At 35.4% G+C, this 27591-nt stretch overlaps 1 protein-coding gene across 2 annotated transcripts in view; it reads left to right on the top strand.

The window, feature by feature from the left end:
- Window positions 1-27591, top strand: part of CCDC7 (coiled-coil domain containing 7) — an 82268-nt gene that overhangs the window by 8227 nt on the left and 46450 nt on the right. For both annotated transcript variants that reach the window (XM_037740925.1, XM_037740926.1), the window contains exons 4-9: window positions 2559-2579; window positions 2896-2928; window positions 11293-11459; window positions 12707-12768; window positions 13900-13956; window positions 25061-25136. In XM_037740925.1, the coding sequence (XP_037596853.1) occupies window positions 2559-2579; window positions 2896-2928; window positions 11293-11459; window positions 12707-12768; window positions 13900-13956; window positions 25061-25136 (416 nt within the window). The remainder of the gene's footprint in view (window positions 1-2558; window positions 2580-2895; window positions 2929-11292; window positions 11460-12706; window positions 12769-13899; window positions 13957-25060; window positions 25137-27591) is intronic.

Genomic DNA, 27591 nt, shown 5'->3' with positions numbered 1-27591 from the left:
GTGCAAATTTACAACTGACTTTGAATTATATGTATATATTTCAGTAGACCAAGAATAACCAAGTGAGTCCTGAAGAAAATATCAAATGACCTATCCTAACAGATATCAAGATTCATTATGCAGCTATATCAATTATCATTATTTGCTTTTGGTGCAAGCCTGGATGAACTGATGAAATTGAACAAAGTCTCAGATGTAGACCTTTTTATATATGGAAAATTTTGTTGATGACAGAGTCAGCAGGATAATAAATGGCTTTGGGACAACTGGTTGTTTGTAAGGAAAAAAACTGATTTGATATATGATCAAATATGATACTGATATTGATATCAGTATACTACCTGGAGCAAGAAACAATCACAAATACAAATCATAAAAGGCAAGATTGAAAAATTCACCTATTTTAAATTTATAAGCTCTATTATATAAAGAATTCATAAAGAGAGGGGCAAGATAAATTTCAAATAGGGAAAAAATTCGGATCATGTATAACTAACCTATATGTGTATTTAATCACATAAAGGATTATCTAGAGTATATAGATAATGTCTACTAATCAATAAGTAAAAGATTAAACAAATTATTATAAAATAAAAAGGCATTTCACAGTGGATCAGTTTTTATTTTTCACTCATTTTTATCAACGATTTAGATTTAGCAGTATCAGTAAGTCATGCTGTGGGTTTCCTCAGTACTTGAGAAAGGCACTGTTTTCCTAGTTTATAGTGGTTTAAATTATTGTAGAACTGTGGCTACAGTGAGTGGTTGAATTGATATGTGCTAACGTTTCCCATCAGGTTACAATGCAGAAAGGGACATTTTAAGAACCTTGGAATCTCTCTAGAAAATGGAAAGAATGAGTTATTCCTAGGTATAATATGCCTTATTGGACATTATTTTCTAAACACTTATGTAGCTGAAACTATTTTTCTTTTGACACAGACATTAATTTGCTTTGGTATATTTTCTGAAGGGTCTCAGCCCTTTTTGCTTAGATTTATGCTTTCTTATTATTTAGCTTAGTGATTCTCAGACTTTATCATGCAAAGCAATCACCTGCAGGTCTAGTTAAAACACAAATTGTTAGTCCCACATCTAGAATTTCTGATTTAGTAGGGTAGGGTAGGCCTGAGAATTTTTAATACTAATGAATATGCTTGTAGGTGGTGCTGATGCTGTTGCTATGGTACCTTACTTTTTGAACCGCAGATCTAGAGTTAGTGTTGTGGAAGATAAATTTTAGACTCGTTTAATTTTTGTTCAATTTTATGTTACTCCCTGAATGCATATAGTAACATTTTACTTTAATAATGTAATTGAAAACTTTTACTCAATTAGATAGGGTGGGTTTTTTGTTAATCATTTTAACGTTAGATATTAAGTGGTAAATATTGATATTTTGAACTGTGTATGGATGCTTCTCAACTTATGAGGGAGTTACATACTGATAAACCCATCATAAGTTGAATTTATTATATGGTGAAAATGCATTTAATACACTTGACCTACAAATATCATAACTTAGCCTACCTTACCTTAAATGTTGAGAACACTGGACATTAGCCTGCAGTTGGGCAAAACCATCTAACACAAAGCCTATTTTATAAGGAAGTGTTGAATATCTCATAAAATTTACTTAATACTGTACTAAAATTGAAAAACAGAATGATTATATGTGTATATGAAGTTCAGTTTCTGTTGGTTTTTTATTTTGTTGGTTTATTTATTCAGTTTCTCTTATAATCTCGTAAACAAGTACTTTGCATTTCCCATTAAAAATGTTAAATAGTATAATAATATTTTGTATCTTGATTTTATAGCCTATTTAGCAGGAACAGAGTTGCATTGAGAAGATAGTATTGGGAAAGCAATGCTTTTTGTTATTGTACTTGGTGCCATATGAAAAGAAATATAATGCTCTTCTGAGAGGAATTTAAATTTTATTCCTTACCTATATTAAGAAAATATATTAAATAAATTTGGGAATTGTTTGGGGGGTCTCCTAATATAGATGTATTAGGGCCAGGTATGATAGCTTGTTCCTGTATTCCCAGCACTTTGGGAGGCTGAGATGGAAGGATCGCTTGTGGCCAGGAGTTTGAGACCAGCCTGAGCAACATGGCCGAATTCTGTCTCTATTAAATACAAAATTAAAAATTAGCCGGGCATGGTGGTATGCCCCTACAGTCCTACCTACTCAGGAGTCTGAGGCAAGAGTATCACTTGAGCCCAGGAGTTCAACATTACAGTGAGCTACGAGTGCGCCACTGCACTCAAGCCTGGTGACAGTGAGATTCTGTCTCTCTATCCCTCTTTCTTCCTTTTTATATATAAAAAGAATTATTTTAAAAGTCTAGAACAAAGTTGTCTATACAAGGTGAACTAAAAGCACTGTCTGTAAATAAAAAATTATAATTTTCAACTACAGACTTATAAAGTTATATTTTAATACTTAGTACATTTTTGTGATTGAAAATTGCAAAAGACAACTAAATATTGTATCATACATTGTGAAGAATTCTATTTTTAAATATGTTAATTGAAACTTTATTTTTCAGATTTTGGAATCTCTTTTTAAGGTACGTTTAATATATTACAGCTTAAATCTACTAAAACTGAACACAGAAATACATGCCAATGAGATTTCTAAATTTTAAGGGAGTAGAAGAAATTTCATACTTGCTTCTCTATATATTTAAGAATTTTATGTTCATTTGTATAGTGAATTAGCCTCATTCTGAATCCCAAGTGATATTTGGGTCAGGGCTGATATTTGATAGATGAAGATTCACAGACACAGACACAGACACACATTTATATACATATTTATTTCATTGTTGCAATTTAAATTGTCACTAACTATTTCCTTTTTGTTCCTCTTTTGTTTTCTTAAAGTGGTTTCAGTTGCAGGTCAATCAGATGGAAGAAGTAAGTCTAATGTTTTAAAATTGTTAATTAATATTTTAAACTCATTTGAAAACCAATTTAGATTACATATATGTATAAGTCATTTTTTAATAACTATTGGTTATACAGTAATCTTTTTTCATTTGTGTAGACAAGGAATAAGAGAATGGGATAAAATATTTCTCAGTGACTTACACCCTATGTCCCTGTATATATCTGGTATACTCCAAGTTTGACTGACACATTCATTTTCTTAAAATTAAATAATGGAAACGAAGTTATTATTTTTTCCAATTTACATAAAGGAGTGATGAGAGAATCTTTCACTTAAAAATTTCTACCATATTTAAAAAATCATTCTAAATGATTTATGTGTAGACATAAAATTATGTATTGATTTTCTATACATGAAATATGTTATTTTAATGATGTTCTTTTATACTTTTGATTTTCAGGTACTTTGCCATTAGTTTGAGAACTACTGGTCTCTGTCCTTAGGGGTTATTAATTCTACTTTGGAAAATACGTTATATATGCTATTAGTATAGTAGAATTATTTCCAGGGTAGCTTTATTGATTTACAGAGTTATTTTAGTTCTCATTTGGTCACACTTACGGTTCAGTCCAATTAAACACTCTTGAAGCCCAGGTTCTTCAAAGAAAAGAGACCAGTTTATTTGGGGGTATAAAATGAAAGGATAAATATAGATAGAACCTTAAATGCATGAACTGTAACTATATCCTAGCATCTTCTCATTATTTTATCTCTGATCCCAGAATAGAAGACTTTCATGGTCTATATGCTCTTTGCTTTAGGATACATTTGACTGACATTGGAAAAGTGTTAGTCATTCTTTGATTATGGTGTAGTGGTCATTATCCTTCCAGAGAAGTAGGGTTAGAGTGAAGTCTACTATTCCTCTACCCTCTTTTAAAATGTATTCTTCTTTGCAACTTTGGAAATTCATCTAGTCATCTTCTTTTCATCCATCAACCTCTTTTTATAGTTTTATTTATGTATTTTTATTATTTTACTTTTTGAGATGGAGTTTTGCTCTTTTTGCCCAGACTGGAATGTGATGGCATGATCTCAGCTCACTGCAATCTCCATCTCCCAGGTTCAAGCGATTTCTTGCCTCAGCCTCCTGAGTAGCTGGGACCACAAGCACATGCTACCATGCCTGGTTAATTTTTTTTGTATTTTTAGTAAAGATGCGGTTTCACTATGTTGGCCAGGCTGGTACTGAACTCCTGACTTCGTGATATGCCCACCTCAGCCTCCCAGAGTGCTGGGACTACAATTCATCTTGTCATCTTCTTTTCATCCATCAACTTCTTTTTATTGTTTTATTAATGGGTTTACTTTTACTCTTCTTTTTATACTTATTCCTGTCAATGTGCATGACCTACCCAAACCCTGGCCTCTCAGTTTCTTGACTTCCTCATCTGCAAAGATCTCTTGGCCTCCATTTCCAGTCACACTCTGGACCTTGTCATTAACCAAATTATTTTAAAAATTACTAATTTAGGCAACTTATTCTTGAACTTTAAATTTCTATTTTTCCAATTATCACTTTAAACACTGCTCTGACCACTCTTTGTCTTCATCAAGACCTCCAGTTCATTTATTCCTCTAACATCTTGCAGTCTTTTTAATTAATTTTTCTCTTTAGCTTAGAGACAGCAATTTATCACAAGTGAATTTCTTAACTTCCTAATCTTCCTTACTTCTTTCTCTTTTCATTGCACTTCTCTAACAAAACCTAACCCTGGGCCTATATCTTAGCTATGAAACACTGCTAGAGAAAATGACGTAGTAGGTCAGACATAAGTACTCCAAATACTGCTTGGCAAATATATTACACTTCTGAAATGAATTTCAACCCTTTCCTGCTACCATCTCAAACCTACTTCCTCTGTCCCATTTCATCTTCACTTTCAACCAAATACTTGGAATGCTATAAATACGAGCCATTGATTGGAGCTCCTGGACTCAAGCAACCCCCTCGCCTCTGCCTCCCAAAGTGCTGGGATGACAGGCATGAGCCACTATGCCCCGCCATGCCTTCTCAAAAACTTTGATTAATCAGTTATTCTCTCTTGTATTATTCAATTTCTCTCATTCAGTTGTATCCTTCCTTTCGGTTTTTAAATATGCTCCTCTATTTCTCATTTGATCCACATTCCTCTTTAGTTAAAGGCCTATTTCCATGCCCTTCATTAGCCTGTTTTTTAAAAAAATATTTTATATACAAATTTACTCATATTAGGGAAACAGTCATTAGATGATTATCAGGGTGTAAAGGCAAAACAGATTTTTAAGTGAGCGGAAAAAAAAAACAAACCCAAAAACCCAGAGTAGACAGTCTTTGAACAATGAAACTAGTTGGCTCTTTCTTTCTTTCTTTTTTTTTTTTTAAGTATTCTATGAATAAACTGGTACCTAGTGAAGAGATTAATCTAGACACGCTTTCCTTAAGAGACAACTAAGGGTATTAAATAAAACAATTAGAGTTGTTAATGAATTTCCTATAAAAACCCTTCAGAGTTTAGCTATGGAGCATGTGTCATACTTTCAGAGCCACATTTTTTTGTATATAAATTTGCTATACACTATGTTCTTACTTCTCAAGCATTTCTCAACCTATCCAGACTGAATTCTGTCTCCCTAACAAGTAAAGCATTCTCTCCATATGGTTCCTAGTAAGTTGTATGTTGTTAAATTCAATAGACTTTTTTTTGCTTCAGCTATAGTTAATATTATTGATCATGCCCTCATTTTTGAAACATTATTCCTTTGGCTTCTGTGAATTACATTTTCCTGGCTATCATTTAACCTCTTTGTCTGTCTCCTTTTTAGAGTCCCCTTCTTAACCCAAGCAGTAAATGTTGGAGTACCTCAAAGTTTTATCCTATGTCTTTTTTCTTTTTCCTCCAAACTTTCTCCCTAGGCAGTCTCGTCCGGTTTTCCCATTCAAGTATTACCTTTCTGCATGTAATTCAGAAACATATACCTCTTGCTCAGAATGTTTCCCTGGACTACAGGCTTTGTATATAATTACTTACTAAACTATTCCACCTCAGATGCAATGGGTCAGAAATACAAATTTTTTACTCCTAAACTCATATATCTTCTAGTGTTCCCTATCTTAGTGAATGAGTGCTATTTATCAAATTAGGTAAACATGAAATGTGGAAACCATTCCTGACAACTCATTTCCATCTATTCCTGATATTTAATTCATCCACAAGTCCTCTGGATTTTACTTTCTAAAAAACTGTCAGATTTGTCCACTTTTCTCTGTGATACCTTATTGTTGGTTATTATCATATCCATTATGCCTGAAATCCCAACTGGTGCATTCATAATCACCAGGAGGAATCCTCACTATACAACTATAATTCTTATCTGGAATTTCAATTTTTCAATGTTTTACCCATAGTTACTTCTCTCAAATATTTTGTTAATTTGGTATTCCAGATACATTTTCTAAAGGTTTGTATTATCTGCTGTCTTTGAAGGAGGGTTTCTCTTTTTTTGTAAACTTTTATTTTAAGTTCAGGGATACATGTGCAGGTTTGTTATTTAGGTAAACTCATGGTACAGGTATTTGTTGTACAGATTCTTTCATCACCCACGTATTAAGCCCAGTATCCAATAGTTACCTTTTCTGCTCGTCTCCTTCCTCCCAACCTCCACCCTCAAGTAGATCCCAGTGTCTATCATTCCCTTCTTTATGTTCATGAGTTCTCATCATTTAGCTCTCACTTATAAGTGACAGCATGCGGTATTTGATTTTATGTTCCTGTGCTAGCTTGTTAAGGATAATGGCCTCCAGCTCCATCCATGTTCCTGCAAAAGACATGATCTCACTCTTTTATAGGGCTGCATAGTATTCTATTGTATTTATGTACCACAGTTTCTTTATCCAGTCAACCACTGATGGACATTTAGGTCGATTCTATGTCTTTGCTATTATGAATAGTGTTGCAGTGAACATACACATGCATGTGTCTTTGTGATAGGATGATTTATTTTCCCTCGGGTATATACCCAGTAATGGGATTGCTGGGTCAAATGGTAGTTTTGTTTTTAGGTATTTGAGGAACGACCACACTGTTTTCTACAACAGTTGAACTAATTTATACTCCCGCCAACAGTGTATGCATTTTTTTTCTCCACAACCTTTCCAGCACCTGTTATTTTTTTACTTTTTAACAATAGCCATTCTGACTGGTGTGAGATGGTATCTCATTGTGGTTTGATTTACATTTCTCTAATGATCAGTGATGTTGAAGTTTTTTTCATATGATTGTTGGCCTCATGTATGTCTTCTTTTGAAAAGTGTCTCTTCACGTCCTTTGTCCACTTTTTAATGGTGTCGTTTGTTTGTGTCTTGTAAATTTGCTTAAGTTTCTGATAGATGTTGGTTATTAGGACTTTGTCAGATGAATAGTTTGCAAATGTTTTCTCCCAGTCTCTAGGTTGCCTATTTATTCTGTTGATAGTTTCTTTTGCTGCACAGAAGCTCTTAAGTTTAATTAGATCCTATTTGTTAATTTTTGCTTTTGTTGCAATTGCTTTTGGCATCTTCATGGAGTCTTTGTCTATTCCTGTGTCCATAATGATATTGCCTAGGTTGTCTTCCAGAATTTTTATAGTTTTGGGTTTTACATTTAAGGCTTTTGTTCATCTTGAGTTAATTTTTACATATGGTTGTAAGGAATGAGTCCAGTTTAAATCTTCTGCATTTGGTTAACTGGTTATCCAAATAAATGAGGCATTTATTGAACAAGGAGTCCTTTCTTCATTGCTTTCTTTTGTCAGATTTGTTGAAGATCAGATAGTTGTATGTATGCAGCCTTATTTGGCTTCTGTATTCTGTTCCATTGCTCTATGTGTCTGATGCCCCCAGATTTGTTCTTTTTGTTTTGGATTGCTTTGGCTCTTTGGGCTCTTTTTTAGTTCCATATGAATTTTAAAATATGTATGTATATTTTTTCTAGTTCTGTGAAGAATTTTATTGATAGTTTGATAGAAATATCATTGGATCTATAAATTGCTTTGGGCCGTATGGCCATTTTAATCTTATTGCTTCTTTCTATCCATGTACATGGAATTTTTTTTATTTGTTTGCGTCATTTCTGATTTCTTTGAGCAGTGTTTTGTAGTTCTCCTTGTAGAGATAGTTTACCTCCCTGGTTAGCTGTATTCCTAGGTATTCTTTTTGTGGCAGTTGTGAATGGGATTGCTTTCCTGATTTGGCTCTTGGCTTGACTGTTGTTGAGGTATAGGAATGCTAGTGATTTTCCTACATTAACTTTGTATCTTGAGACTTTGCTGATGCTGTTTATCAGCTGAGGGAGATTTTGAGCCAAGACTTTGGGGTTTTCTAGATATAGGATCATGTTGTCTATAAATGGAGGTAGTTTGCCTACCACTCTTCCTATTTGGATGCCCTTTATTTCTTTCTCTTGTCTGATTACTCTGACTAGGACTTCCAATACTATGTTGAATAGGAGTGGTGGGAAAGGGTACCTTAAGAAATGTGTCTTAAAGTGTAGTTGATAGAACATGTTTAATTGTCACCCAAGATACCTGTTATAAGTGCACATTATTGAATTAGATTTCTTTTGTGAGTCTGTGAGTTAGGAATCTACTGTTTCAACAGGCGAGGAACAAGGGATTCTTATGTACACTAACATTTGAGATTCTTGTGATAACCTTTTTACTGCTGACAGAATTTATTGTCAGTACATGCTGTTGAAGTTAATGCCAGTGATCATGTTGCATTGCATGTTGTATTAACAGAGATACATGTGGAAATCATTAGAGTATATGGTGAGCTGCACCAGAGAAATGTAGGCTGAGCCTGCACCCTGTACTCTTCAGAGTTGTCCTGCTGGAATCTGTGGCCCGTAGGTCTTTCTGATGAAATTGTTTAGCTGATAACCCACTGTCTATTCCATACTCTTTTAGTTCTGTGCCTTCATCTTTTTTCCTAGAAAAGTCTTCTGTTAAAATTTAATCTCTATTGGGAAAGTAATGTATCAAGAGTCTAATCAAGAGACAAAAACCACACAGTAATTTGATTCGGGAAACTTTAATATAAAGAATTATTATAACAGAGGAATATCTACTAAAGAGTATTGATAGATGTTCTACTAAAGGAGGAAAGATAATTCTAATCAATACAGGAGTAGTAGATATAGGGAAGAGCTTCGACTCCTAGGATAGACTCAGAATGTGAATATCCCCAATCCTTCTCTCCCAGCAACCCAGGGCTAAGATGCAGAACTCCTGAAGAGGGAGCAGTTTTCATCACTACATAGCAGAGAAATTTGCTGGGCTACAAAGCTGGTGGAACTTGAACTCTAATAGGAAGCTGTCCATGAGGGTGGTACACTTAGGAATATGCCCTCTCTGATGCTAGGAAAAGCCACCTTCCAGAGAGGTGCTGTACTTCCTTCTGGGAAGCTGTTCACAAGGGTGATATGTTGGAAAACTTCTCTAAGGGAAGCTCTGTACTGGTGGATTGTGTTAGGAAATTCTGGGAGAAGCTGCCCATAGGAATCTGCGATGCCAGGGACGTTACCAGGAAGTCGTCCATAAGGATGATGTTGTTGAAATTTTCTGCAGGTAAGTACTATAAAATACACACTGCCTGAGGAATAAGCAGAAAGAGACACAGAACTAGGAAGAAAAGCCTCCTGCTCTTCCATTGCCTCTCCAGGAAAGGTTAACATCAGGCCACTTGTCAAGGAAGAAATATTCTACTATCACAGACAAGACAATAAAGAATAGATTTTTATTGTTCAACACCCACCTATGAGTGAGAACATGCGGTGTTTGATCTTCTATTCTTCTGTCAGTTTGCTGAGAATTATGGTTTCCAGGTTCATCCATGTCCCTACAAAGGACACAAACTCATCATTTTTGATGGCTGCATAATATTCCATGCTGTATATGTGCCACATTTTCCCTGGACACATGGAGGGGAGTACTACACACTGGGGTCAGTTGGGGAGAAATAGGGGAGGGACGGTGGGGGGTGGGGAGTTGGGGAGAGAGAGCAAGGGGAGAGATGCCAGATGTAGGTGATGGGGAGGAAGGCAGCAAATCACACTGCCACGTGTGTACCTATGCAACAATCTTGCATGTTCTTCACATGTACCCCAAAACCTAAAATGCAATAAAGTAAATAAATGGGAAAAAAAAGAATAGAGTTTTGAGATGAGACTCAGTAAATTGATGACATCATTTTTGACTCAATTTATGATTTGTGGCTCCTTATTTGGGATCTTTCTTTTGTCTATAGAGTTTCCATAGATCTCCTCCCACCAATTCTGTGTTCCTTTTCATATCTTCCCTACACTCAAGCTCATACTTGTGGTTCATTGCCCAGCATTTACTTCCTATTGTTATATCCTAATCTCATTCCAGTCATTACAAAAATGAAGTCTCTGTTCTTAATCCTTAATGCTACAATTTATCTTTGCCAAGTCCTAGACTTCATTTCCCCCCCAACTTTTCCTCCTATCATAAGGATTGAAGGTGACTACATGGGCAGATCTCTGAATTTAGGGGAAGAAATTATTTTAGCATTACTCTTGTAAATATTCTCTGCCATTTTTCTCTCAAAACTTTCTAGATATAGGATCACTTTCTAGGTATAGGATCATGACCCCAATTGCTATTCCGCTTATTTATGTCTCCACATATTAACTGTTTATAGGTTTCTTTTGCTGTGGTTTTTGGACAGTCATTCTTGCTGAATTTCTTTAAATAAACTTACTACCTAGAATAGTAATTATGGTCATCTTATTCTGTGAATTTTGCTGTTTCTTCTCACTGCCTGTTATTTTTTAGCTTGGTCTATTCCAAAGGTCTCAAGGGCACCCAAATAAGTCTGAGTCTTCCCCACACAGACTGAAGGAATGCTAGCTCCATAGACCTTTATATGTTAACTTCTGGGAGTTGGTATAGACAGTATTAGCCTTTGAGAGAAAATTACTGTCTTTAGATAATTTACCACAGTAAGGGTAATTCTTAGAAAGAATTTATGGGAAACAATTTAGAATTAGTCTTGTAAATATTGTCAGTTGCATGTATTGTTATTGGACTTGCTTAAAGTTCCTAAATATTAAAACAATAAACAGATGATTCAGTTTCAGGTTTTACATGTAAAAGCCATCACTGAGCTTTTACATTCACAGATAATTGCTCATATAAATATAATTGTAAAATATTATATCATTACTTGGCTGTAGCTATAGAGTAATATAAAAATTACTTTGATTTGATAAAGGAAATAATGAAATTTATTTGAAGTATTGGAGCAAAGTGAGTATTTACTAAGTAACTGGTTAATTTTATCATTTTAGATAAGTAAAGATCAAACTCTTTTACAAGAAGAGCCTCCAGACCCTGACAAAACAGTCACTTTAAGTCTTGCACAAGTAGTAAGGCTTGCACAAAGATTTGAAGAACTGAAGAATCGCCTTAAACAGAGGTCTAAAAACCCCTTGAAAGTCATGTTGTCTAAAACCATGTAAGTGAAATATAAGAACTAATTGAATTAAAAACAATAAGAAGGGGTATATAATTAGCACTGAATGTAAGATAATGAGTCATATATGATGGCTACACATAAAGCTTCTTAGTCAAATCAGGTCTAGTCAGCTTGTTTCTATTTGCAATTTTTAATAATCTGAGATATACAATACAGGAGACATTATCTGCATGTGGCTACGCAAATTCAATGTAGAAAATCAGTTTCTTAGTCACACTAGCCACATTTAAAGTGCTTTGTACCCACATTTGGCTGTTATTAGAAAGTTATATTAGACATTGCTAGCTTTGAAATATCTGGCTTATAAACTCTTCTTTCAGTTTGATTAGGTAATTGCTAGTAATAAGTAGAAAACTGAGATCTAATGAAATATTTCATTGTTCATGAACACTTTTGTTAAAATTATATTAACAGCTCATCCAAGTAAAATTTTTACATTTATAAGCAACCATATTTTTGCATTAAACATACACAAAATTCTTTTATAGTGTTGAAATAGGAAACATGTACCCATATTTGGGAGGGGCCCCTAGTTATGCGGTTACTTTAGTGATATATTACTAAATAACTTAAAATAATGAAGAGAATGGTACCTGAGTTGGCTCCTGGGGGTTATATATCTAGATTCTTGGTTCAGAGGTTAAGGTTTAAACCATATTAATACTTTACATTAAGTATCTGCTGTGTACTAGGGATTTTTGTAGTAACTTTACATGTATAATCTTCTTTGATTGCCATAACTGCTTCACGAGAAAGGTACTATTATACCTCAATTTTAATAAGAATAAACTGAAACCCATAGAGGTTAAGTAATGTACCTGGCTGAGGTTATATAATTAGTAAGTGGATGAAGCAGGTTTTGGGTCTGCTAGTCTCGCTTCAGAACTTATGTCCTTCATCATTATATGATTGACAATAATACAGTGACAAAAAGCAATTTATGTTTCTAACAGTTTTTGCTACTTTTGTTGTTAATGTTGTTGGTATACCTAATTATATTCATGGAATACATAGAAGTAATAATTACATAGTTTAGTTTGACTTTTATACTTTTTAACTTATAACTTGTTAATTTACCTTAATGTCTATAAATAAAGATTAAAGATATGTTTAATTTTTACTTTACAAACTTCATATGTCTAGACTGCATATTTTAGTTCTTTAGTATAATTTAAACTCTTACTCTTTGATACATTAAAAATGTTTTGTTTATTGAACTTTAACAGGAATAAAGAAAATCTACCAGAAGCAGTGAAAAGTTGTGAAGATGTAGCACAGAAAATGGAAGGTGATAATATTTGATACATGTTTGTCCTTAAACATTTTATTTAAAAAATTGTTATTATTTTTTATTTTTTAAAGAGAGGTTCTCACTCTGTCACCTGTGCTGGAGTGTAGTGGCATGACTATCACTCACTGCAACCTCAATCTCTTATTTAATAGTGAGTTTTATACTTTAATAAAAGTTCTATTATGTTCCAGATTCTGGGAACATACAAAATGAATACAGTGTGTATCCCCTGTACAGACAACAACTTGGTTGTTACTTCCATAAAATTTACAGTTTAATAAGGATACAAATACATTATCTAGCATGTCAGTACAGTGTCATGCATGATAAAGATATGTAGAATTTGCACTGGGTCCACAGAAAGAAGCAACCTGTTCAAACTAAGGGAGTTAGAAAGGCTTTATGCAACTTTAAAGGGTGAATAGGATTTAGTCAAGTAAATAAGGGAAATATTTGGTATTTTAAGAAGACAATAGCATGAACAAACAACATACATATGGAATTACAACTGGATTGGTATCAGAGTAAGAAGCAGGATAAGGGATAAGGTAAAAGAGGGCCTAATCATGGTGGGAATGGATGCTCTGCTAAGGGGCTTAGACTTTTTTCAAATATAATAAGGAATAATTGAATATTTTTTGTAGAATTTAATTTTAGAGAGTTTTTTTTTTTTCTGGCCAAACTGTAGAAGCTAAATTTGGGGACTAGGAGTAAGAAAGGGAAGTTATTATATCTTAGATGGGTGATAAGCACCTATATTCAAGGACTAGTGAAGAGAAGAAGGGAGTCAGGTTTGAGAAATATTTACTTGATAGAACTGGCAAAAGTTGGTGATTGGATGTGGGAGGAAAGAAGGAAGACTAGATAATGATGGCACCATCAATGAATATAAGAGGCTTCAGGAGGAAAAACAAATTTTGATGAGAAAGTGATGTTTATAATCAGCTGTTACACATGTTCTTTTAAATATTATCATTTGTTGACTGATTGGAAAGATCTACAGTGTTGGCAGCTATTATTTTTTCATCGTTTTCTTTCTTTTGATGAGTTACTAAAATTAAAACTCAATTAGTGCATGTGATTACTGTTTGAAATTTATAGTAACAAATACACTTTTAATTATTTCAGAATTCTTAAAAGCCCACTCAACTGATGAATTTAAAGATGTTTCTGCAATGGAGCCACGTAAGTTTCCACTCATGAAAGCATTATTGTGGTAATAACCTCTGTTAGATTAATTTCTATAAAGTAATAATTATTAGGTTAACAATACATATTCCCTGCCTTGGAGCTGGGAGCCATACGCTTCATTTGGTTGTCAGGCAAGTATTGAAATTCCTGGTTAAGGATACATGTTACTGAAATTAGATTTTTTTTTTTTAAATTATGCTTTAAGTTCTGGGGTACATGTGCAGATTGTGCAGAATTGTTACATAGGTATGCACATGCCATGGTAGTTTGCTGCATCCATCCCTCTATCACCTACATTAGGTATTTTTCCTAATGTTATCTGTACCCAATCCCCTGACCCCCTGCTATCCTTCCTCTAATACCCCCAGCCCCCAAATGCCCTGGTGTGTGATGTTCCCCTCCCTGTGTCCATATGTTCTCATTGCTCAACACCTGCCTATGAGTGAGAACATGTGATGTTTGATTTTCTGTTCTTGTGTCAGTTTGCTGAGAATGATGGTTTCCAGATTCATCCATGTCCCTACAAAGGACACAAACTTATCAGTTTTTATGGCTGCATAGTATTCCTTGGTGTATATGTGCCACATTTTCCTTGTCTAGTCTATCGTCAGTGGACATTTGGGTTGGTTCCAGATCTTTGCTATTGTAAACAGTGCCTCTGTGAACATACATGTGCATGTGTCTTTATAGTAGAACGATTTATAATCCTTTGGGTATATACCCAGTAATGGAATTGCTGGGTGAAATGGAATTTCTATTTCCAGGTCCTTGAGGAATCACCACACTGTCTTCCACAATGGCTGAACTAGTTTACACTCCCACCAACAGTGTAAAAGTGTTCCTGTTTCTCCACATCCTCTCCAGCTTCTGTTGTCTCCACATTTTTTAATGATTGCTATTATAACTGGCAAGAAGTGGTATCACTGTGGTTTTGACTTGCACTTCTCTAATAATCAGTGATGATGAGCATTTTTTCATATGTTTGTTGGCTTCATATATGTCTTCTTTTGAAAAGTGTCTGTTCATCTCCTTCAACCACTTTTGAATGGGTTTTTTTTTTTTCCTGTAAATTTGTTTTAGTTCTTTATAGATCCTGGACATTAGCCCTTTGTCAGATGGATAGATTGCAAAATTTTTTTCCCATTCTGTTGGTTGCCAGTTCACTCTAATGATTGTTTCTTTGGCTGTACAGAAGCTCTGGATTTTAATTAGGTCCCATTTGTCTATTTTGGCTTTTGTTGTCAATGCTTTTGGTGTTTTAGTCATGAAGTCCTTGCCTACACCTATGTCCTGAATGGTTTTCCCTAGGTTTTATTCTAGGGTTTTTATGGTGTTAGGTGTTATGTTTAAGTCTTTAATCCATCTGGAGTTAATTTTAGTGTAAGGTGTCAGGAAGGGGTCCAGTTTCTGCTTTCTGCACACTGCTAGCCAGGTTTTCCAACACCATTTATTAAACAGGGAATCCTTTTCCCATTGCTTGTTTTTGTCAGGTTTGTAAAAGATCAGATGGTTGTAGATGTGTGGCATTGCCTCCAAGGCCTCTGTTCTGTTCCATTGGTCTATATCTCTTGTTTTGGTACCGGTACCATGCTGTTTTGATTACTGTAGCCTTGTAGTATAGTTTGAAATCAGGCAGCGTGATGCCTCTGGCTTTGTTTTTTTTGTTAGGATTGTCTTGGCTATGCAGGCTCTCTTTTGGTTACATATGAAGTTTAAGGTGGTTTTTTCCAGTTCTGTGAAGAAGGGCATTGGTAGCTTGATGGAGATTGCGTTTAACCTATAAATTACTTTGGGCAGTACGGCCATTTTCACGATATTGATTCTTCCTAACCATGAGCATGGAAGGTTTCTCCATCTGTTTGTGTCCTCTCTTATTTCCTTGAGCAGTGGTTTGTAGTTCTCCTTGAAGAGGTCCTTTACATCATTTATTAGTTTTATTCCTAGATATTTTATTCTCTTTGTAGCAATTGTGAATGGCAGTTCACTCATGATTTGGCTCTGTGTTAGTCTGTTATTTGTGTATAGAAATGCTTGTAATTTCTGCACGTTGATTTTGTATCCTGAGACTTTGCTGAAGTTCTTTATCAGTTTAAGGAGATTTTGGGCTGAGATGATAGGGTCTTCTAAATATGTCATCTGCAAATAGAGAAAATTTGACTTCCTTTTTTCCCAATTGAATGCCTTTTATTTTATTTTTCTTGCCTAATTGCTCTGGCTAGAACTTCCAATACTATATTGAATAGGAGTGGTGAGAGAGGGCATCCTTGTCTAGTGCCAGATTTCAAAGGGAATGCTTCCAGTTTTTGCCCATTCGGTATGATATTGGCTGTAGGTTTGTCGTAAATAGCTTTTATTTTGAGATATGTTCCATCGGTAGTTAGTTTATTGAGAGTTTTTAGCATAAAGCGCTGTTGAATTTTGTCGACGGCCTTCTCTGCATCTATTGAGATAATCATGGATTTTGTCTTTGGATCTGTTTTTGTGGTGGATTATGTTTGTAGACTTGCATATGTTGAACCAGCCTTGCATCCCCTACTTGATCGTGATGGATAAGCTTTTTGATGTGCTGTTGCAATTGTTTTGCCAGTATTTTATTGAAGATTTTTACATTGATATTAATCATGGATATTGGCCTGAAGTTTTCTTTTTTTGTTGAGTCTCTGCCAGGTTTTGGTATCAGGATGATGTTGATCTCATAAAATGATTTGGGAAGGATTCCCTCTTTTGGGTTGTTTGGAATAGTTTCAGAAGGAAACTATTTCAGAAGCTCCTCTTTGTATGTCTGGTAGAATTCAGATGTGAATCCATCTGGACCTGGGCTTTTTTTGATTGGTAGGCTGTTAATTGCTGCCTCAGCTTCAGCCCTTGTTATTGGTCTGTTCAATGTTTCAACTTCTTCCTGGTTTAGGCTTGTGAGGGTGCAAGTGTCCAGGACTTTATCCATTTCTTCCAGGTTTACTAGTTTACATGCATACTGTTGTTTGTAGTAATCTCTGATTGTAGTTTGTATTTCTGTGGAATCGGTGGTGATATCTCCTTTTTTGTTTTTTCTTGCATCTATTTGATTCTTCTCTCTTTCCTTTTTTATTAATCTGGCTAGCAGTCTCTCTATTTTGTTGATCTTTTTAAAAAACCAGCTCCTGCATTTATTCATTTTTTGAAGGATTTTTTTTATGTCTCTATCTCCTTTGTTTCTGCTCTGATCTTAGTTATTTCTTGTCTTCTGTTAGCTTTTGAGTTTTTTAAATTTTGTTCCTCTAGCTCTTTCAATTTTGTGTTGATTTTAGATCTTTCCTCACTTCTCCGGTGGGCATTTATTGCTATAAATTTCCCTTTAGACACTGCTTTAAATGTGTCCCAGAGATTCTGGTACATTGTATCTTTGTTCTCATTGCTTTCAAAGAAGATCTTTATTTCTGCCTTCATTTCATTGTTTATCCAGTCGACATTCAGGAGCAGGTTGTTCAATTTCCATGAAGTTCTGAGTTAGTTTCTCAATTCTGAGTTCTAATTTGATTGCCCTGTGGTCTGAGAGACTGTCTGTTATGATTTCCATTCTTTTGCATTTGCTGAGGAGTTATTTACTACCAATTATGTGGTCAATTTTAGAGTAGGTGCAATTCGGTGCTGAGAAGAATGTATATTCTGTGGATTTGGTGTGGAGACTTCTGTAGACGTCTATTAGGTCTGGCTGGTCCAATTCTGAGTTCAAGTCTTGGATATCCTTGTTAATTTTTTGTTGTGTTGATCTGTCTAATATTGACAGTGGAGTGTTAAAGTCTCCCACTATTATTGTGTGGGAGTCTCAAGTCTCTTGGTAGGTCATTAAGAACTTGCTTTATGTATCTGGGTGCTCCTGTGTTGGGTGTGTATGTATTTAGGATTGTTATCTCTTCTTGATACATCAATCCTTTATCCATTATGTAATGCCCTTCTTTGTCTCTTTTGATCTTTGTTGTTTTAATGTCCATTTTATCAGAGATAAGGATTGCAACTCCTGCTTTGTTTTTGCTTTCCATTTGCTTGATAAATCTTCCTTTGTCCCTTTATTTTTTAGCCTATGTGTGTACTTGCTTGTGAGATGGGTTTCCTGACTATAGGACACCCATGGGTCTTGGCTTTTTATCCTATTTGCCAGTTTGTGTCTTTTGATTGGGGCATTTAGCCCATTTACATTTAAGGTTAATATTGTTATGTGTGAATTTGATCCTGCCATTTTGATGCTAGCTGGTTGTTTTGCCCATTAGTTGACGCATTTTCTTTATTATGTTGATGGTCTTTACCATTTGGTATGTTTTTGGAGTGGCTGGTACTGGTTGTTCCTTTGTTTAGTGCTTCTTTCAGGAGCTCTTATAATGCAGGCCTGGTGGTGACGAAATCTCTCAGCAATTGCTTGTCTGCAAAGGATTTTATTTCTCCTTCACTTAGAAAGCTTAGTTTGGCTGGATATGAAATTCTAGGTTGAAAGTTATTTTCTTTAAGGATGTTGAATATTGACCCCCCGCTCTCTTCTGGCTTGTAGGGTACCTGTGGAGAGATCCACTGTGAGTCTGATGCGTTTCCCTTTGTGAGTAACCTGACCTTTGTCTCTGGTTGCCCTTAGCATTTTTTCCTTCATTTCAACCCTGGTGAATCTGATGATTATGTGCCTTTGGATTTACCTTCTCGAGGAATATCTTTGTGGTGTTCTCTGTATTTCCTGGACTTGTATGGTGGCATGCCTTGCTAGGTTGGTGTTTTCCAGCTTGGATTCATTCTCTCCATCACATTCAGGTACATCTATCAAACACAGATTAGGTCTTTTCACATAATCACATATTTCTTGGAGGCTTTGTTAATTTCTTTTCACTCTTTTTTCTGTAATCTTGCCTTCTCATTTTATTTCATTGAGTTGATCTTCAGTCTCTGATATCCTTTCTCTGCTTGGTCAATTTGGCTATTGAAACTTGTGTATGCTTTGTAAAGTTCTCGTGCTGTTTTTTTCAGCTCCATCAAGTCTTTTATATTCTTCTCTAAGCTGTTTATTCTAGTTAGTGTCTCATCTAACCTTTTTTCTAGGTTCTTAGTTTCTTTGCATTGGGTTAGAACATGTTCTTTTAGCTCTGAGAAGTTTGATATTACCCACCTTCTGAAGCCTGTTTCTGTCAATTCATCAGATTTGTTCTCCATACATCTTTGATCCCTAGCTGGTGAGGAGTTGTAATCCTTGGAGGAGGAGAGGCGTTCTGATTTTTGGTGTTTTCATCCTTTTTGTGCTGGTTTCTTCCCATCTTAGTGGCTTTATCTACCTGTATTGTTTATAGTCGGTGACTTTCGGATGGTGTCTTTGAATGGATGTCCTTTTTGTTGATGTTGAAGCTAGTTCTTTCTGTTTCTTAGTTTTCCTTCTAACAGGCCCCTCTGCTGCAGGACTGCTGGAGGTTCACTCCAGACCCTGCTTGCCTGGGGATCACCTACGGGGCTGCAGAACATTAATGGTTGCTGCCATTTTCTTTTTCTGTTATCTTTGTCCCAAAAGGGTACCCGCCAGATGTCAGCCTGAGCTCTCCTTTATGAGGTGTCTCTTTGGGTATATGGGAGTTGGGGAGCTGCTTGAAGAGACAGTCTGTCCCTTATAGGAGCTCAAGTGCTGCACTGGGAGCTCCGTTGTTCCATGCAGAGCTGCTGGGCAGGTACCTTTAAGTCTGCTGTAGTGTAACTCATAACCGCCTCTTTTCTCAGGCTCTCTGACCTAGGAAGGTCAGCTTTATTTATAAGTTCCTGATGTACTGCTGCCTTTTTTCAGAGATGCCCTGCCCTGCATTGGAGTAGTCCAGTCACAGTCTGTCAGCAGAGGCATTGCTGAGCTGCCGCAGGCTCTGCCCTGCTGCTGTGTGAACTGCCTACGTATTGGCAGACTGCTTCGGTAGTGGTGGATACCCTTCCCCGCACTGAGCTGGACCATCCCAGGTCCAGCTGTGCTTGCTGCGGAACTCTCAATCCAGAGCATTTCAAATTGCTTGTTTTGTGGGGGCAGTACCTGCCAAGCCAGATCGCCTGGCTCCCTGTCTCAGCCCCCTCCCTTTCAGTTGATTGGGTGGCTATGCCTTCCAGGCATTCCAGGTGCCAGTTGAGAGGTCCGCCCAGATTTGTGAGAGTTTCTGTGCGCCAACCTGTGGCTCCAGCCATGCTGAAAACTCATGGCCTTTTTCGGCCCAGGAATTTCCTGGTCTGTGGGCAGTGAAAAGTTGTTTGGAAATGCAGTGAGCACTCACCCTCTGTGTTGTTCTTGCTGGGAACGACACTCTGGAGCTGTTCCTATTTGGCTATCTTGGGCCCTCCAACCTGAATTTCTTTTTTGACCCATTGTTCAGGAGTGTGTTAATTTCCACACACTTGTAAATATTTCAATTTTTCTTCTGTTTTTGATTACTAGTTCATGCCACCGTGATTGGAAATCTTTGATATGATTCTAGCCTTCTTACATTTTATAAGTCTTATTGGCCTAACACAAGATCTGTCCTTTAGAAAATTCCATTTGCACTTGAGAAAGCTCTATATTCTGGTATTGAATGGAATATCTTGTATAGGTCTGTTAGGTTCATTGGTCTAAAGTATAGTTCAAATGTAAGGTTTCCTTATTTGTTTTCTGTCTGATTTGTCCGTTATGAATGTAGAGTATTGAAGGCCTCTGCTATTACTGTATTGCTGTCTGTTTCGCTCTTCAGATCTGTTAATATTTGGTTTATATATTCATGTGTTGCAATGTTGGGTATGTATATATTTGCAATTGTTATATTCTCTTGATGAATTGAGCATTTTTCAATATATAATAACCTTCTTTGTCTCTTGTGACTTTTTTTTGACTTAAAGTCTCTTGTCTGATATAAATATAGTCACCCCTGTTCAATTATTGGTTTCCAATTTCCTGTTCAATTATTGGTTTCCAATACTATTGCCATTCTGTTAAATGTTTTTTAGCTGTTTTGTAGATCCTTTGTTCATTTATTCCCTGTTTGCTATCTTCCTTTGCAATTTGTTGATATACTTTTACTCCCCTCTGAGCATTTTATGTTTTTAATGTCATAATTTATATATTTTATATTGTGAATACCTCAAGAAATTATTGTAGCTGTGGGTATGTTGTTTGCCTTTTAACCTTTATTCTGTAGACATAAGTGATTTACAGACCACTGTATATAATATTATAGTATGTAATTTTACTGTATACATACTTTCACTAGTGTGTTTTATACTTTCATATGTATTGTGTTACTACTTAGTGTCCTTTCATTTCAAAATGAAGAGCTCCCTTTAGCATTTTTTTGAGGCAAGCCTGATGGTGATGAATTCCCTGAGCTTTTGTTTGTCAGAGAAAGTATCACTTTTTCATTTTTGTAGATCAACTTTTCTGGGTAAAGTATTCTTGGCTGGCAGTTTGTTTTTGTTTCTTCGAGAACTTTGAAAATATCTTCTTACTCTCTCTAAGAGTGCAAAACTTTCGCTGAGAAAACTGCTGATAGCCCTATGGTGATTCTGTATCTGAGAATGCTCTTTTCTCTGTTGCTTTCAAGATTCTTTTTTTGTCTTTAATTTTTGACAGTTTGGTTATAGTATGTTTTGGTAAAATATAATTTAGACTGTACCTGTTTGGAGACTTTATCTTTCTGGATGTTTATATCTTTCCCCATATTTGGGACATTATTAGCCATTATTTCTTCAAATAAGCTTTCTGCCCCTTTTTCTTTTCTCCTTTTTAATTCCTATAATGTAAATCATAACACTCATGATGCTGTCCCATAAATTCTGTAGGATTTATTTATTTTTTGGAATTAAAAAAATTAAATTTTTATCTATTTAGAGGAGATAAGTGCAGATTTCTTACATGTATATACTGTGTAATGGTAAAGTCTGGGCTTTTAGTGTACCCATTACCTAAATAGTGAACATTGTATCCAATAGGTAATAGCCTTTAAAATTCCTTTTTATTCTTTATTCTTTTTTTCCGCTAACTATATATTTTCAAATAATTTTCTTTGCATTTACAGATTCTTTCTTCTCCTTGATGAATTATACAGTTGACTTTTTTTTATTTATCTTTTGTAATTTAAATTTTATTCATTGTATTCCTTAGCATTGGAATTTCTGTTTGGTTCTTTATGATTTCAATCTTTGTTAAACTTTGTTAAACTTCTCATTTTGTTTGTGTATTGTTTTTCCTTATTTTTGTTAAGTTGTCTATCAGTGTTTTCTTATAGATTACTGAGCTTCCTTAAGATAATTATTTGAATATTTTTTGGCAGATTTTGATAGTGTCACTGCTTCCAGACTTTATGGACTGGTTTTGTATGAAAAGATCTTCACCTGTGGGTGGTTTTGAATACACTAGCTGGGTGGGGTGTGGCAATTTAGGATCCAATGAGGATGTGGCAGTTTAGTGTCCATGTAGCTTTTTCAGCTGTGGTTGATGTGGGTAAAGATTTCAGTGGTGTACAGTGGCCAAGGCGATAGGTATCTGCAATAGTGGCAAAGCCCGACAGAATTCTTCTGATCTCATTTACTTCCCTAAGGGAAGTTGTGGCAGAGGTGACATCCTTTCGTGCTGGATCTGGCTTGTGGGTGTGCTTGCAGCCACAGTGGTACTAATGTCTGATGCATGGTATCTGTGGAGTGGTCAAGCAGCTTGGATCTGGGAGCACGAGCATGTATGAACTGACAGTGGCTCTGGGATCCAGATGCTGGTGTGTGCCAGTCTATTGCTGCTCTGAGGACTGTGATATGGATATCCCTGCTGCATTGATGGTTCTGGTGTCTAGGATGCAGGCACTTGTTGAGTGGATGCAGAACCGCATTCTCAAATGTAGTCACAGATGGAGAGCTGGGGTTGCTCTGAGGCCTTGGGTGTGGGCTAGCTTGTTGTGGTGGTAGCTCTGATGTCTGATGCATGTGCAGTCAGAGTCTCAAAGGGTTACATCAGAGCCGAGGTTGTAGCCCACATGTGTACTGAGAGTCTGCAGCTTCAGGGCCCTGGGCAAGGCTAGCATGTGAAGCCAGTGGCTCTGTTGACTATATTATACATGTGCATGTTGTAGCCTCAGAGATGTGGACTGGAGTGTGAACACATGCAGAGCAACAGTGGTTACAGGATTGGGCTGTGGCTTAGCTTACTGTGGCAGTGGCTCAGATATCTGAAACATAGCACTCATAGAGGAATGGAAGAGCTAGGGTTCATTGCACAGGCTGGTGCACAGTGAGCATGGCTCTAGGGCCTGGGGAGGGGCTAAGCCCCTAGTGAAGGTGGCTCTGGTGTCTGAGGCATGGGTGTGTATGATGCAGCCTTCTAGCCAATACCGGAGCCTGGGTACATATGGAAAGATTGTGACTCTGTGGTCTGGGTCACACATGGATCTGGGGCATAGTTGCCTTAGTCCTGGCTTGGAACAATAGTGGCTTCTTCCTGGTGGTGGATAGAGCAACATTTCTCTTATCTGGTGGCAGTGGTTATTAGTTACCTCAGTGGTGAGAGCTGTCAGTGTTCTCTGTAGAGCAGACTGCTGGGAACCATGGTGGCACCTGTTGCATGGCTGATAGTGATAGTTTCTGCACTCTTCCTCATTCTTGGCTGTCTCCAGATATCTCTGGCATGCTGATCTCCTCAGCTATACCGTCTGTGTGGTTATTCTACATTTTTTTTTTTTTTGCTTTACTGTCTTGCTGCACCTTCTTTGAGACTTTGAGCCCTAACAGGGCCATTTTCATCAACGGATAGCTGTCTAGTGGTTGTTTTTTTGTGGGAAAATTAAGGCTGATTTATCCTATTTTCTCATCTTTCTAATGTCATTTTGTATTCTTCCTTTTTTTTCCCCCAAGAGTGTTTCGTAGTGTCTTTTTCTTCTTTCTGGGGGCTGAATTTTCAAATTGTAGCTGGAATAATGGTTGGTGTTCCTTGTAGTTCTTTACCATATTTAGGACAGAATTTAAAATTATATCATATGCTACAATCAGATTACTCTTAAATTATTGTTTAATTATTAACTATGACTTTTTATGTAAGCATTTTAAATTACTCTCCCCTACCTACAAAAAATTATAAATTTAATTCTTATGAAACTGGCTTCTTCCAATATCCTATTGGAATCTTTGAGGAATATTGACTCTCTCAAAGTAAAGCCTCTGTTTGACTTGGTTTCTTGGTTATACTTGATATATTTGGTGCCCTGGATATATTTTACACATTTCTACTTTTCTTGCCTTTGCTTAAGGTGTTTACTTTTTATTTTTTCTTTTTAATGACGCTCTATCCGTTCTTTAAGACTTAGCTTCTTTATGTCTTTCTACTTTCTCTTCTCAACTCCTAAATATTTATTATTCTATGCCACTTTTGACGTGAAATAGAAAAAATACAGTGAATATTTAGGAACTGTTGTATGCTATTGTGTTTTTAAACATTTTCTTTGTTTCATATCTTGTTTTTCTGACAGAAAGCTTAATGCAGGGACTGTCTTCTATCATATGCTTTTTATGTTGTAAGATTTAGGAGTCTTGTGGTATTATCCTAATAGTTCATTGATTATTATGGATCCTTATTATGTTGGTTCTCTTTTAAGTAGCATCTTAGGTTCTCTTTTGGGTTCTTTGATGCAATTGTAAAACTTAGTAGGTTAGCTAGATCCTTCCCATAAACCTTAGTGACTTAGCAACAGCAACTAAAGCATTTCTCTCTTAGCATCTAGAGTTCCTCTGATATGCTGTATCATTAGAAGGTCACATATATTGGACATTAATTCAGTTTTATGTTTTACTATATATATAGTATTGATTAAGTTATGTAACCTCTCTGAGCCTGAACTTTTGTATTTGAAAATTATGACAGTATCTTATCTTTTAGATTATTTTGAGAATAAGAGAATGCAATATACCATGGTGATTTGCACATAATAGGTATTTAATAAAATGGTAGCTATTTTCCTCATAAGCATTCTGTTAATACTCATGTAGCCCTGATAGCCCCTCTCTATGTTTGTTTAACTTTCGTATCTATAGCAGTTATATTTAGCATAGAGCTATAATTCCAGCCATTTATAAAACCTTTAACATTTTTGATTTCTTTAAATAATAGAAACTGATCGTTCAATGACTACTCGATTTAATGCCGTGTTGAAAGTATTTGAAAACCAGGCAAATAAGTTGGAGAGGTAAGCTGTTTTTTGTATTTTATTATTTTTCTATTTAAAATAACAGATAAAATTGTATTTTTCCATATATAACATGTTTATGAAAGTTAGTACATATTTATTGCAGAAATATTGAAGCATAAAATAACAATGCTGTCAACAAATTTAGAATTTCTTGTATCAATTTTTGTGATTTTATATATGTATAATTTTTACATTGAAAATTATAAACATAGAGAATGTAAAATGAAATGTAAAATATATGCTACAAAAAACAGTATGTTGGTTCCTGAAAAATTAAAAACAGAATTACCATATGATCCAGCAATTCCACTTCTGGGTATATATACCCCCACATTGAAAGCAGAGTGTTGAAGGGATATTTGACACCCATTCTTTGCAGCATCATTCACAACAGCCAAAAGATGGAAGCCACCCACTTATGCAACAATGAATAAATTGATAAACAAAATGTGGTATAGACATACAATGAAATTATTATTGAGTCTTAACAAGAAAGGAAATTCTGATACATGCTACAACATGAATGAACCCTGAGGACATTCTTCTAAGTGTAATAAGCCAGTCACAAAAAGACATATGCAATTATTCCCCTTCCATGAGGTATCTAGAGTAGTGTTAAATTCATAGACATAGATGATAGAATGATGGTTGGTTGCTGGGGGTTTAGGAGGGGGGAAATGGGGAGTTATTGTTTGATACACACAAAGCTTCCATTTTACATGATGAGAAGAGTTCTGGAGATTGGTTATAAAATAATGTAAAGGTATCTAACACTGCTGAACTATACACTTAAAATGGTTAAGATGGTAAATTTTATATTGTATGTATTTTTCCATAGTTAAAAAATTAAAAGTTACAATGATACAAAATGTAGTTTGTGAATATTTTTTTTTCACCTGTAAACTCAAATAATTGCTTTTTAAAATAAATGTTTTATTTTTTATTGAGAAAATTTATGGTATAAAATGTGTTTTGATATATGCATGCATTGTGGAATGGCTAAATCAAGCTATGTAACAGACCCAATATCCTCACATACATACCTTTCTTTTTTCTGGTAAGAACACTTTAAAATTACTCTGCTAGAAATTTTCCCCGTCTAGCTGAAATTTTATACCCTTTGACCAACACCTCCCCATTTTCACCAACCACAGCCTCTGGTACCCAGTATTCTGTTTTCTATTTCCATGAGTTTGACTTTTTGGGGTTCTACATATAAGTGAGATCATGCAGTAATTGTCTTTCTGTACCTGACTTCTTGGCATTATGCCCTTCAGGTTTGTCCATGTTGTTGCAGATGACAGTATTTCCTTCTTTTTTAAGGCTGAATAATATTTTACATATATAAATGTATATGTATATATATGTGTGTGTTCATATATATATATATGTATATATATATATATATATGTGTATATATATATATATGTATATATATATATATATATATATCTTCCACATGTTCTTTATTTTTACATTTATTTCCTTTAGATGTATACCCAGAAGTGGAATTACTTGGTCACATGGTAGTATATTTTTATTTTTTTGAAGAATCTCCATATCGTTTTCCATAAAGTTGTACTAATTTACATTCTCACTAACGGCGTGTAAGAGTTCCCTTTTTTCCACATTATTGCCAGTATGTGTATAAATAGCCATTTGTTTTTTGATAACAGATGTGAGGTAATATTACATGGTGGTTTAAACTTGCTTTTCCTTGATGATTAGTGATGTTGAACATTTTTTTCATATAGCTGTTGACCATGTATATGTCTATTTTTGAGAAATATCAAGCCATTTGCTCATTTTTAAATGGGGTTATTTGTTTTCTTGCAGTTGAGTTTCTTTTATATCTTGGATATTAAATTCTTCTCAGATGTATGGTTTGCAGATATTTTCTCCCATTCCATAGGTTGCATCTTCATTCCATTGATTGTTTCCTTTGCTGTGCAGAAACTATTTAGCTTGATGCAGTCCTATTTGTCCATTTTTGCTTTTGTTACCTGTGCTTTTGGGGCCATATCCAAAAAGTATTTTCCAGGACCAATATCAAGAAGTTTCCCCCTATGTTTTTGTTAAGTAATTTTACAGTTTCAGGTCTTACATTTAAGTTTCTAATCCATTTTGAGTCTATTTTTATATATGGGGTGAGATAAGGACCCAATTTCTTTCTTCTGCAGCCTCTCCATCATTTATTGAAGAGATATTCTTTTCTTAATTGTGTGTTTTTGTACATTTGTTAAAGATCAGTTGGCCATATATGTGAATTTATTTCTGAGATCTCTATTCTGTTCTGATGCAAGGGTCATGCAGTTTTGATTACTGTAGCTTTGTGTAGTAGATTTTGTGATAAAGTGATGCCTCCACCTTTGTTCCTTTTTGCTCACGATTGCTTTGACTACTCAGGGTCTTTTGTGGTCCAATATGAATTTTAGAATCTATTTTTATTTCT

Source organism: Cebus imitator, unplaced genomic scaffold (genome assembly GCF_001604975.1).
Source record: "Cebus imitator isolate Cc_AM_T3 unplaced genomic scaffold, Cebus_imitator-1.0 Scaffold92, whole genome shotgun sequence".
In the NCBI taxonomy this organism is placed as follows: Eukaryota; Metazoa; Chordata; class Mammalia; order Primates; family Cebidae; genus Cebus; species Cebus imitator.
The sequence above is the reverse complement of the archived record's forward strand: the minus strand, read 5'-3'. Positions and strand labels throughout refer to the sequence as shown.